We start from the raw sequence: 11,247 nt of genomic DNA, 5'->3' as shown, positions 1-11,247 counted from the left end.
AGGTGTGTTGGTCAGCTGAGCCGCTCGCCCACGTAGTCGCTTGGTGGCCTGCTCCCGTTGCCCCCCTGTTGAACCACTTGCACGGCGGGAATGGCGGACGATGATTGGCCGTCTCAAAGATTTCGTGACCACGTCATCAATCGATTGTGAGTATATGATATTACCTAGAACCACTTTTTTTTACTTTTTTGTTTTTTTTCTCTGGGAATGTGATGTCACGCGTAGTTGTTGGTTGCGACGGGCATGTTTATCACTCAGCGTACGGTGACGCCATGTTGTTCACGGCTTGATGGGAACAAGCGAGATGTCTCTCGGCAGTGGGAAGTGTCGCTTGGGGATTCATCGTGTGCTTAGTGGTAGTTGGTGTTTTTAGGAGACGGGAAGGGATTGAATGCTCTCCCCTATCTGTTTGCAACACTCTTCATTGTGCGCTGAGTGCATGACATTCTAATTACATATATTTCTTTCACTTTTAACCTTTTAGCACTTTTAACCTAATCGAAATTAATAGCGAGAGGAAACTAAAGCAAATATTTTTGTATATGTCCTAAAAATGTTAAGCTTACATTTCTTCTGAGGTTTTTAGTGTAGATCTCTCCTGTGGGTTGCGTTAAAGTCCTCTAATTTTCCCTTTCTTTTTCAAATTCTTCCCAGTGAAACTTTTTAAAACATAACGACAGTTAGTTCTAGTAGTTGGTCGGCTATGCTTTTCGTTTATCATCTTTTCGTCTGTTTTTGCGGCGACGTGAAAATTACATTGTGGTTTAATCTCTGCTACTCACATCTAGGTTCCACGTCAATTTTACTGCGTTTTTCGTTTCTCTTGCAAAAAAAAAAAAATCGTCATTCGACTTTGGATCAATTTTTTGGTTTTGACATAATAATTACAATTGAAAAAAGGTCTTCCAATGTAATTCCGATCGCAGTAATCACAAAAGTACTTTGATTCGGAAATTTGTTAACTCCTAGGAAGATCTCTTTGCCATCTATGAAGAAGCTACCTATCGAACATTTGAATTATTTTTATAAATAAAGAGCTGTGTCTCCTATATTCCTCAGTTACTTTCATTTCTTGTGAATGTTTAATTAGTGATACATATCCAGCAAACATTTGAACTTATAAATCTTGGGATCTTTTCGAAATGTTCGACTTTGGGTGAACTTCGGCATTATAGAATGCTGTATTGATGTATTTTGCATCTTTTCATGCATAACTAAGGAATTTTACAAAAGTAGCCTTCAGCCTTTCATTTCTTCGGGGTCGATAAATTGATACAAGACTTATCTCTGAGAATGAAAGTTCTGACTTTATACATCGGCGATAGTCGGAGTAAGTGCTCCAACCCCTTCACGTTTGGGCGGTTGGCGAAAGGACCCTCTTCACTTTTTGATGATTGGCGGAAGGATCCTCATCACTAGGGCTGCACCCTATGAGCCAGACCCCCTTCACTCGAGGAGGGTCCTGCTCCTCCTTATAGCACTTACGCTCAAACGATTCTAAATTGTAGTCGCATCTCTGATACGCCAGAGACTTTATCCTGTATTCTTTTTATTTTGCTATCAATGTCTTCCAAAGTTAATATCCTAGAGGCAATGGTTTTTGCAGAGAGCCCGAGTTGGCTCGCAATCGACAGAATGCGCCAAATTTACCAGTTCCTGGAGATGCTCGTCAAGTAGAAGAATACGTGTTCCAGAAGTGCCTTAGTAAGGACGAGTACATGCGTACTATTGCAAAGGTGATTAGCAGTATTTTTTTTTGCATGCCATATCGTCTTTTTTCAAGCTACTTTTTGATTTGCTATTACCGAATAATTACCGGCCTGTTAGAATTATTAATGAATTTGTGACTGAATTGCGTGATCTGACTACGCGGTTAGTTTCATGAACTATTACAAAATTTGGTGTTTTCCCGAGAGAACTTGAAAGCTGCGAATTTATGTCGGTGAAACCATATTGTTATTATTTTATTTGTTCTCTTTAAATTCATATTGGGGGTGTTTTGCACAGACATAAAGAACTGATCTGACAAATTCTAGATCTCTTTTGAGATTGAGAACTTAATGTTTTGAGCAGTCTGTGGTTTTACGTAACCTTTTGTTGTATCTTTAAACAAAGAAGTAAAGGATAATCTTCTAACAGAGGATTCAGTTTAGTTTTTTTTTATGATCCTGAGATTTGTCACCTCATTATAACTTCGGCGCTGCGCACATAGTAAATGGAGCATGTATTCAAGCAGGCGAACGCGACGCGTCCGCTATGGCACGTGGATGATTTTCTTGTCCGAGGCGCTCGCCTGTCGGCGACACAGTTTCGTTTATCTGTCAAGTTTCTCGGAGCACTATTACTCCGCTGCAGTCGCGTTACGTTACTCTCACTGAGCACGTTTGACGCCGATTGTGCCATAAGAAATAAACCAATCAAGAATAAGAAGTTTTCTTCTTCTGGGTTCAGTATTTTTCAACGGTTTGAAAAGATAATAGCGACGCCCAAATTACTGAGTCTCTAACTGAAATCCGTCGAATTTTGATTATTTAAAGGTTCATTGCTCTTTAACTCAGAATTCATAGCAGCCAGACTCGTTTCTAGTTCTAGGGAAGCACGAGAATAATCAGTGTCCTGTAAATAATGGAAAAAAATTCAAAGACTGCCCCTACTGGTTGTAACCTTCTCTCTCAAATTTGAAATGTCGATAAATTGCCAAAACTCTCTGCTTCGCACTGCTCCAAACTGCAAATAAATCAGAAACTTTCTTTTAAATGTTATTTTGTTTATTATGAGGATCAGTTTGTGGAAGTGCCGACAAAGGCAACCTAATTTTTCGCTTTCAAATCAGCTAAAAACTACTTGTTTTTTTTTTAACTTTGAACTTAGAAAGATTTATTAATTGTTAAAAGATATTGGTTTCGTTCGAAGTATTGTGCTGACACAACAAGTGCTCTTAATGTCTTTTTAATGTTAAGGTGATCAATGCGATCAACTGCAACTCAAAGTCTGCTGCAGTGCCGTCGGTACTTCAACCATCGTTCCACAGCCCTCCATGTTCGGCACCGAATGTAAATAATACAGCCAGTGTGAATTCCACAACCTCATATCGAACGTCGGTGCCACCGGATCCTCAGCCTACGCAAGTTCGTGAATGAAAAAGCTATTACTCAGAAAACTGTCCGACGAGATGAGATGACTGCTTCACGGATTTTTCTCATTTACTGGAGCTTATTTAGACTCGGAATCAAAGCCAGCCAACACCTTCATCGGGCTCGCAACAAGTTCCTATTCAACAACAACAGCCAGGACCAGTGATGGCAAATCAACAAGCATTTCCCTCACCTGATCATCCCAGAGGTCCTCCTCCGTCCTATGGTGCACCTCCACTCGGTCAACCGCCTCCGCAGATGCAACCTTCTGGGGCTCAGCCAGTTCCACAGCAACAGGTGAGAACAATCACTAATTTATTTCCTATTATTTCATCTCGTTTATATGAATCGTTGTTTGTGGTAGTTTTATGAAGTAGCCAAATAAACGAATTTCTGGAACTTTAAAGCGCTTCGGAAATTTCTCGAGCACACGTATTACACTTAGCCCCTCATTTATCTCCTCTTAGATTTCATTGCTCGCATAAGTAGGTAGGTTAAAGTTAAGAATTTTCATATGAATGATCTTTTTCCTAGAGAGAGAGAAAGTTATGAAGTATGAATTGACACTGCTTTTTGTGAGGCACTCGTAAAAACGCGAAAAATTGTTTTTCTGTGGGAGTTATTGTACTGCATTAGTCCTGCATTAAGATATTCCAAGACTTTAAAATAAAAACCTATCATAAAAAATAAAAAAACAGTGAAATTGTATTATACCATTCAAGCAACTAACTTGTGGAGATCCTGGAAATACGAAAAACGATGCCATCTGTGTAACTGGCACAGACATTGGCCCATTGATTTTGTGGGAACCCTCAATTTCCTATTTTCCGTAAGTGAACGGATTTTTGAGTGTTGAATTCTCGCAAACTGTAATGGAACTTGTACTTTTATTCATTTATTTCTGCATGATTTCTAAAAACACAATTGTTTTCGTTTATTTGAGTGCACGATTGATTTTTTCTTGGAATAGTTTTTATGAAGACTCTTTCTCCTAATCGTTGACGACCGATTGTGTGCCCATCTTAATCTAACTACTAACTACCTCCGTTCAGATGATGCCACAGGGTGGATGCCCTCCATATCAGATGATGTCTCCTCAGCAGTCGCAACAACAACAACAACAACAGTTACCCCCATATGACGCGCGAATGCAGAAGCAACCGAAACAAGTATTTCTTCAGAACCATTCTTTTTTGTTTGAACTTTACGGAGTTATGGTGAATTCTAATGACTTTATGGAAATACGCTAAAATGGTAACCTTTGATTAAAGGAGCCAATGTCTCGGAGTTGGGACGCGCAAGGAATGCACTATCCACCGCAGCAACAACAGTGGGGTCAACATCCCGGTTATTCTCAACCTCCTCAACAACAGCAGGTACTTTTGCTATTTGTACTGATCGGAGTTCCTTTTATTTTGCCTCCTTTTACTTATTTCCTCACCTTGTTAATCGATTTCGCAAATAAAAAACTCCTTCTTTGTGTTACTGCTTTTTGTTTTGGTATTTTCTAAAATATGTCAGCATTTTTTTAAAAAGATTTTTATGAACCAATAAGCGGATGGGGGCGGGTAGTGCTCAGTCCGTTAGAGGTCCTTTGTTGCCACACAGTCGATGGTTCAAAACCGCCCTAGTACAAACCAAGTCTTTCATCTCTCCGGGGTCCATAAATTGATATGAGACCTGTCTGGGAGGATAAAAACACTAATTTGATGATCGGCTGGGCTCCGCAAGTCATTGTATAGGCCAACACGTGTTCCAAAACCTCAACGATTACGAATTACATTAAAGCGCGTTGACGGATCCCAAATGGACTAATACGTCAGCGACTTTATCCTTTATCCTTTAATAGGCGAATATTGAAAGAAATAGATAGCATTTTGAAAAGGCTGGGGTACTGCTTCCAACCCTGCAGTGTCTTCGAAAGGTTGTAGTTTTCATTTCCTTTTGAAAGAAGTTAAATTTGGGTTATCAGTGACACCTGTCTGTACGATTTTTGTCGAAGATAGTAAGTTGTTGAAGCTAGTAATTCAACACTACCAAAATTCATCAACTGCCATCTCTTATAGAGATTTACGATGTATGTAATTTGCAACCTCTTAAGCATATCATTATCATGTATGTGGGCTCGTTATCATTATCACTCTGCAGCATGTCGATGCAAAGCAGTGAGAATCAGTTCCTCCTCACATCTTCTATTGTACTTTCTGGAGAGTGCTGCCTAGCAGAGTACACACGCATCTTGAAGGCTTCGCCTTTGTGCTTCTAGCCAGTCTCATTAAGCAAACTTCTGAGCATTAATCAAGGTAGTATTAAGGATATAATGCTGCTGGATATAGTGCAGTAATCGAAAAGTCGCAATAATGATCCGGAAATTCCACAAGCAATTTCGTTGTTGAAAGCAAGATTCTTATTCTCCTCTCACAACAATGACAGTGTGGTGTTTATATCATGGTGGCTGAAGTGATGTGAGAAGATGAGTGGCTGAAAATGATGAAGAACAAAAGGATATAATGCTGCTGGATATAGTGCAGTAATAGAAAAGTTTAAAGTCATCACCCCACGAATCTGAGGTGGTGCGGATTTCAGATGGAGTATTCGTATACGGGATCGTAGATTATGGAGAGAAGGGTGATTCCGTCCATTTCTTCCTAATTGCCGTAAAAACGGCCCGGATACGGCTTCGAGCGATCCGGCACGCTATTTTTTTACGTTGTAGAAGACTTGTTGGGATTGTCCACGCGCCGCGTCTTCCGGACCGTTTTTTTTAACGGCAATTAGGAAGAAAGGAACGGAATCACCCTTCTCTCCATAATCTACGATCCCGTATACGAATACTTCACCTAAAATCCGCATCACCTCAGATTCGTAGAGTGATTCCTTTAAAGCAACGGAGTAAAAGATGCTCTGGATACGTTAACAGTTTTTTCCTTTGGATTTGGATTATGTGAGTTAGGGAAAGGAGGAAGTGGTCGGAACATTCTTTCAAGAGAACAGTTGTGATGTGAGTGTCGAATATTGAATATTTATAATTAAGTGAGTATTGTCATGTTTTTGCTATTGAGCTTGTTCTAGAGAAGTAAAGAAATTCCAAGAGTGGAAATGACCCCAAGATTGAAGAAGCGCACTAATTAATACTAACTTACTAATTAATCTGAAACAGCTGCGACTGATCGTAATTGTTGCTCTACGTGTCATGTTTGTGTGGTCATTTTTATCATTGAATTTATCATTGCACACATTGTAACAAGCAGACTTCCCATCAAACGGATAGGGATTCAAAGGGCCCCCTCGTTATCTCAGGTATCGGCGTCTCAAATAATTCTTGAGATTCTCTAGAAACACCTAGTGAAGTTATTTTCGATAAGGACATAACTCACTCACACCAGAACGAATTGCTGAAACCTTTGCTATGATTGCATAAACGTCCATTATTAGTTTCTAATGCTCTTAGATATAATTATCCGGTGCCTAATTGAGGATAAATTTTTATGTGGAGGAATATGCTCATGTCGCAAGCGGACTTTCTGTAACGTTTTTTTTAAGATGTTGATCAAAGACCCTTAGCTCCATTTAGACCCACTGTTTTCTAAGGATCAGCTTTGAGGGTTGAATCCGTTCCAGATGCCCACACAACATAATCAACAACCACAACAAGGACAACAGCCACCTGTAAGTGGACAGTCCACAGTTCTTGAGGCACTTATCAATCAGCCACAGTATCCTTCAACTCCGCATCAGGTTAATGTTCTTCATTGTTATCTTCCGTGACGGCATTTTGTTATGCTTTCTATGATGATGAGAGAAAACAACGTGATGCAGTTACATGATGATAGTTCTTGAAGATTCGTTATTGCCTCTTGTGGTATTTTTGTACAACGCGTAATTCTATGCATTCATGACCACAAAATGAAAGTGGCTTTCACTTTTTTATTACTCTTTGTTTATTTTATTACTAAAAAAGGAGAGCAATATTTTATCTGGGCAAAATCATGACACTCATGTTTTTTTTGATAATAGAAGTTTGTGTCATCCTCATGATAGGTAAATTATGTTTAACGGAAGCATATGCGCAATATTGGTTGGAAACATTGCCAAATCTTCATGTTGAGATCTGAGTTATATTTAGCTACACGTGGGATCGAAATTGTTTTCTTTTGTATAATTTTTTTTCTTGTGAAATTGTTGCGTATTTATTGGACTTTCCCGAGGAAAAGAAAAACTATGACGTCCTTAACAAATCTTTTGCAACTAACACACGTGGCATCGTTTAATAGCATCATTATTGTGGTGGAGAGCGCAAAAGTGGTCATTTATTATCGTGTTTGTTCAAATAAGCTGTGGAAGGATGGTGCAGAGACAGAGCGTGTGAAACATCGCTGACAAAATGTAACATCAGCGATTCAATAAGTAAGTGTTATCCGATAATTTCGTCGTTCGAGCAATTCAACGTTAAAACAGCGTATCAAGAAATTGACTGTGTTTGTATCTCTGCACATCTGTGAAAGACCTTGAACTGCACCTCTACCTCTATATATCTGTGGATTAATTCCACTTAATAGTCAAGAAAAAAGGTCCGAGGAACAGCCCAGGTGGCACCGGTCCCCGTACGATACATGTATGTCACGAAAAAAGATAATAGTGGGAAGCAACGTATCCACGATTGTGCAAGTGGGGCAGCTGCTGCTTCGAGTAAATGCATTGATTGAATTGGCATCGTTAGACGACAGTGGGATTCCCTACATTCTACACCACAATAAGTTGCGTTGGAGAGAAGGGGTCACACAAGCTGGTTTCACACACCTCCCGGATTCCCAGAGTGAATGAGACATGATAACGCTCATAGTCGTGAACTGCACTCCTACCTGTATCTATTTATAGAGTGATTCGAACAACTCAATTTCGTGATGCTTTATCTTTAATTTAACTATCGATGACGAACACAAAAGAGGCAGCACTATCGATCTAATTTTTAGTTTCGGAACCGTGGCTCTGTTGTTAAATGGGAAACCTTTGTAGGAGCTTTTTCTTATTGTATACAGAAGCACTGCAATGAGTTGGAGTATCTTTGTGATGTTGAGTTCATTGTAACATTTGAGTATCAATTTATGCACTCGTATTCAGATGCCTCGCCATCCTCAAATGATGATGTCCGGACCGAATACACAGATGGGAGGTGGAGGACATATGGGAGGTCCTATGGATGCACAACATGACCAGCAACAGATTTATAATCAAAAATTACGAATGTTGAGACCATACTGTGAAAATCTGAAGTGCGGTTTTTTGCTTCTCACGTCAATTCGATTCGTTTATCAATTTGATTTGTACAGATTGCGAGCGCAGCAGTGCCGCATGGAAGGAAATATGGAAGCTGCGCAAAAGCTGGAAACGATGCTGGGAGTATTAGAAGGACGTCGCGTTGTCAGCTTGGAATATCTTTTGAATCTGGAGAATTGGATACACAAAAAAGCTGATTTCTTGGTAAATGATTTCGCTACTATTGTTTTTCTATACGGTTGAGCGTAACGACAGCAGGCTAGTTGCTTTGCCTTGGTTATTCAACTTTATGTTTTTATCTTTTTACCTTTTGAAGACTTTATCAATCATTGAATGGAAGTCGCGTTGGATTATGTAACAGTAGTCGATATGCTACTTGGCAAGACGCATTTCTTTCCTACTTTCCCGTCCCTAGTCGAAAAGAAAGAAGACGTTGAATCTGCTGACGTGATAAGAAAAAATATTGGCCTAATCACAGACGTCCATGCCCTGTTTTTATTTTTGAACCCTTCTAGGCGGCCACCACACACAATCCTCACGCTGCTGCCATGCAAAACGGCCATATGGGAATGGCAGGACAAGGAATGGTGGACGGTATAAATGCTGTTTTGAACGCGTCGTCCGATCATCATCCGAATCCTATGTATGGAACCCAAAGTGGATATGGCCCACCTTCAATTCATCAGGGAAACTATCCTCCGATGCATCCGCAACAAATGTGGCCACCTCCACCACACTTACAACAGCAAGGTTTGTACTAATTCTTGGCCACGTTGGTATTCAAATATTTGCCATCAGCATTGTATATGGAATATTCTACCGTGCAGGTTTTTACTCTGTATCTATATTCTATTGAAAGCCGACGTTTCAATTTAGAGCATCTCCGGAGTAACTACCTGTAGGGCAATACATTACTGAAATAGAAATATAGAAAATACTTAGGTTCAAGGAGCACAACAACAATAGGGGCACAAGTAATCAAGTTTGTTCCCTCTCCAATTCCAGGCATGATGATCGGCCCTCCAATGAGCCAGTCGCAAGGTGGTGGTCCAATGCAATCCTACAGGGAATCTCCAGTGGAACACCATCGTCCATATCCGGCCATGCGACCTCAAATGCGGCCGCCTCCAGTTGTTCAGTCAATGCAACCACAAGCTGTTGATTCGTTACGAATGGGAAGTGGTTCTGCGATGGAACCCCTTCTCAATCCACCTCCATCTTCAACGTCAATACCGCCTCGTTAGTGGAGTTGCGACTTCTGTCACTTGACTCTTCCAATAGTGTTATGTCGCTGCTAATTCCAGTGCCATGTCACTCGCTGAGTGGACTAGTTACATTGCCGCCTTGCTCAGGTCAAACTACATCGATAACCACAACTCCCGTAATGGCCGGCTCTGGCGGAGGCGGAAATGGCAGTACTGGAAGTGCAGGTTCTGCCGAACAGCCTGGCGTGGATGATTTATACAACATGGACGATTTCTTACCCACACCTATGGAGGCTGTTGGAAATGTGCAAGGAAATGGGGTTAGCGGATGCTGTACATGAGAGCTGCTTAGAATGTCACTTCAAGAATTCTTTACTGTTTTTTCTTTCAGACCAAACTATCGTTACCCGATGCTGCCAGACGTGAACTCTCACAATTGTCAGATAGATTCGAGTTTGACAACAATCCCGAGTCTCATCATGATCCTCATTGCGCCCTCGTCAAATGTAAAATCAGTGAGTCTGATTGGAGTTCATGAAAGTTTGCAAATCGAGGTTTTAAATAAGCGGGCTCCCTACGAACCATAGAATTTAAACAATAACGTAAACAAGATTATTTCAAGGATATCCTTGTACATGTATGATTATCGCTGTTATCGTTTTCTTTATTCTAATTTTAATAAAAATTAGAGGTGGATAACTGCAACCATGAACCGTAACAGATGGTTATCCTTAGTTCCGATAGCTGAATAAACAGCGTCATCTACGTTGGGAGCAGTTGTGAGATCTTTTCCTTTTTGCCAGTTTCATCCATAGAAAATGAAAAGTGTAAACATATCGTCAGTGCTCAAATTCTGCTGAGACGTTTTTTTTTCGCACTGTTCTGTTCGTTAGTGTAACCTAGTAGTTAACTAAGGTGTATTACTAATAAATTAAGGAGCAGTGTTCCGTTTAGTCGAATTTTTTTTTGAAAACAATTATTTCTTCAATAGTTAGCTGTGATAGTTCATTGACGAAGTTGATTCCAGAGGGCCAACAAGTGCCTGCTCTTCGTTTGGTCATTCCGTTGTCGTACCCTGCCGCCTCTGTCACTGTAGATCGAGCAGCTATCGATCTAGGTGATTACTTTGGGAAGTGAAACTGCAGTTATAAATTATTCCGGTCTCATTACAACAATTGAAAGTACAAGCTATTAATGCTCTGCTCTCCAGATGCGTTTTTCTACGATGATCTGCAAAATGTAGTTCATGAACGACTTGCACGCCCTGGATTACATTCAATAACTGAATTCCTCAATACTTGGGTAAGCTATTCTTGCGGAATACTGGTTTTAACTTTAGATGCTCCCAGAATTTTCGCTTTTTTCTGTTCAGGAGACCACCGTAAGGCAGTATACGTCGAACCAAAACAACACGAACACAACGATCTCGCCTTTCGACGAACTCTTCCAAAATTATGATAACATCATCACCTGAACTCTCAAGCGTTGTGAATGTTCCTTGGACTGCCTGCTCTGCCCAACCGCAGTGCTGCTACTGTACAGTTTTTTATTTGCAAAAAGAAAAAGTCCTCAAACAATTATTGTTCTCTTTCGTTCCTATGCTGTGTATCTGTTTGCCACCGCTTCGTCCG

General features: G+C 40.4%; 1 protein-coding gene across 2 annotated transcripts; it reads left to right on the top strand.

Moving 5' to 3' along the window:
- Positions 1-90: 90 nt before the first annotated feature.
- Positions 91-11,090, top strand: RB195_010641 (uncharacterized protein; the record flags this gene model as incomplete). 2 transcript variants are annotated; one of them, XM_064191741.1, is made up of 16 exons in its annotated part: positions 91-146; positions 1,607-1,736; positions 2,961-3,128; positions 3,222-3,431; positions 4,187-4,303; positions 4,406-4,510; positions 6,756-6,872; positions 8,256-8,407; positions 8,465-8,615; positions 8,927-9,161; positions 9,417-9,650; positions 9,764-9,936; positions 10,008-10,131; positions 10,644-10,733; positions 10,827-10,918; positions 10,989-11,090. In XM_064191741.1, 16 exons carry the CDS (start codon positions 91-93, stop codon positions 11,088-11,090), a joined length of 2,256 nt encoding a protein of 751 aa, XP_064049324.1. The 2 variants fall into 2 exon arrangements, with proteins under 2 accessions (XP_064049324.1, XP_064049325.1); XM_064191742.1 differs by having other exon boundaries at positions 9,716-9,936.
- Between the last annotated feature and the right edge of the window lie 157 nt (positions 11,091-11,247).

Source organism: Necator americanus, chromosome III, assembly GCF_031761385.1.
Source record: "Necator americanus strain Aroian chromosome III, whole genome shotgun sequence".
Lineage (NCBI taxonomy): Eukaryota > Metazoa > Nematoda > Chromadorea > Rhabditida > Ancylostomatidae > Necator > Necator americanus.
Note: the sequence above shows the minus strand (reverse complement) of the source record. Positions and strands in the feature narration are given on the sequence as shown.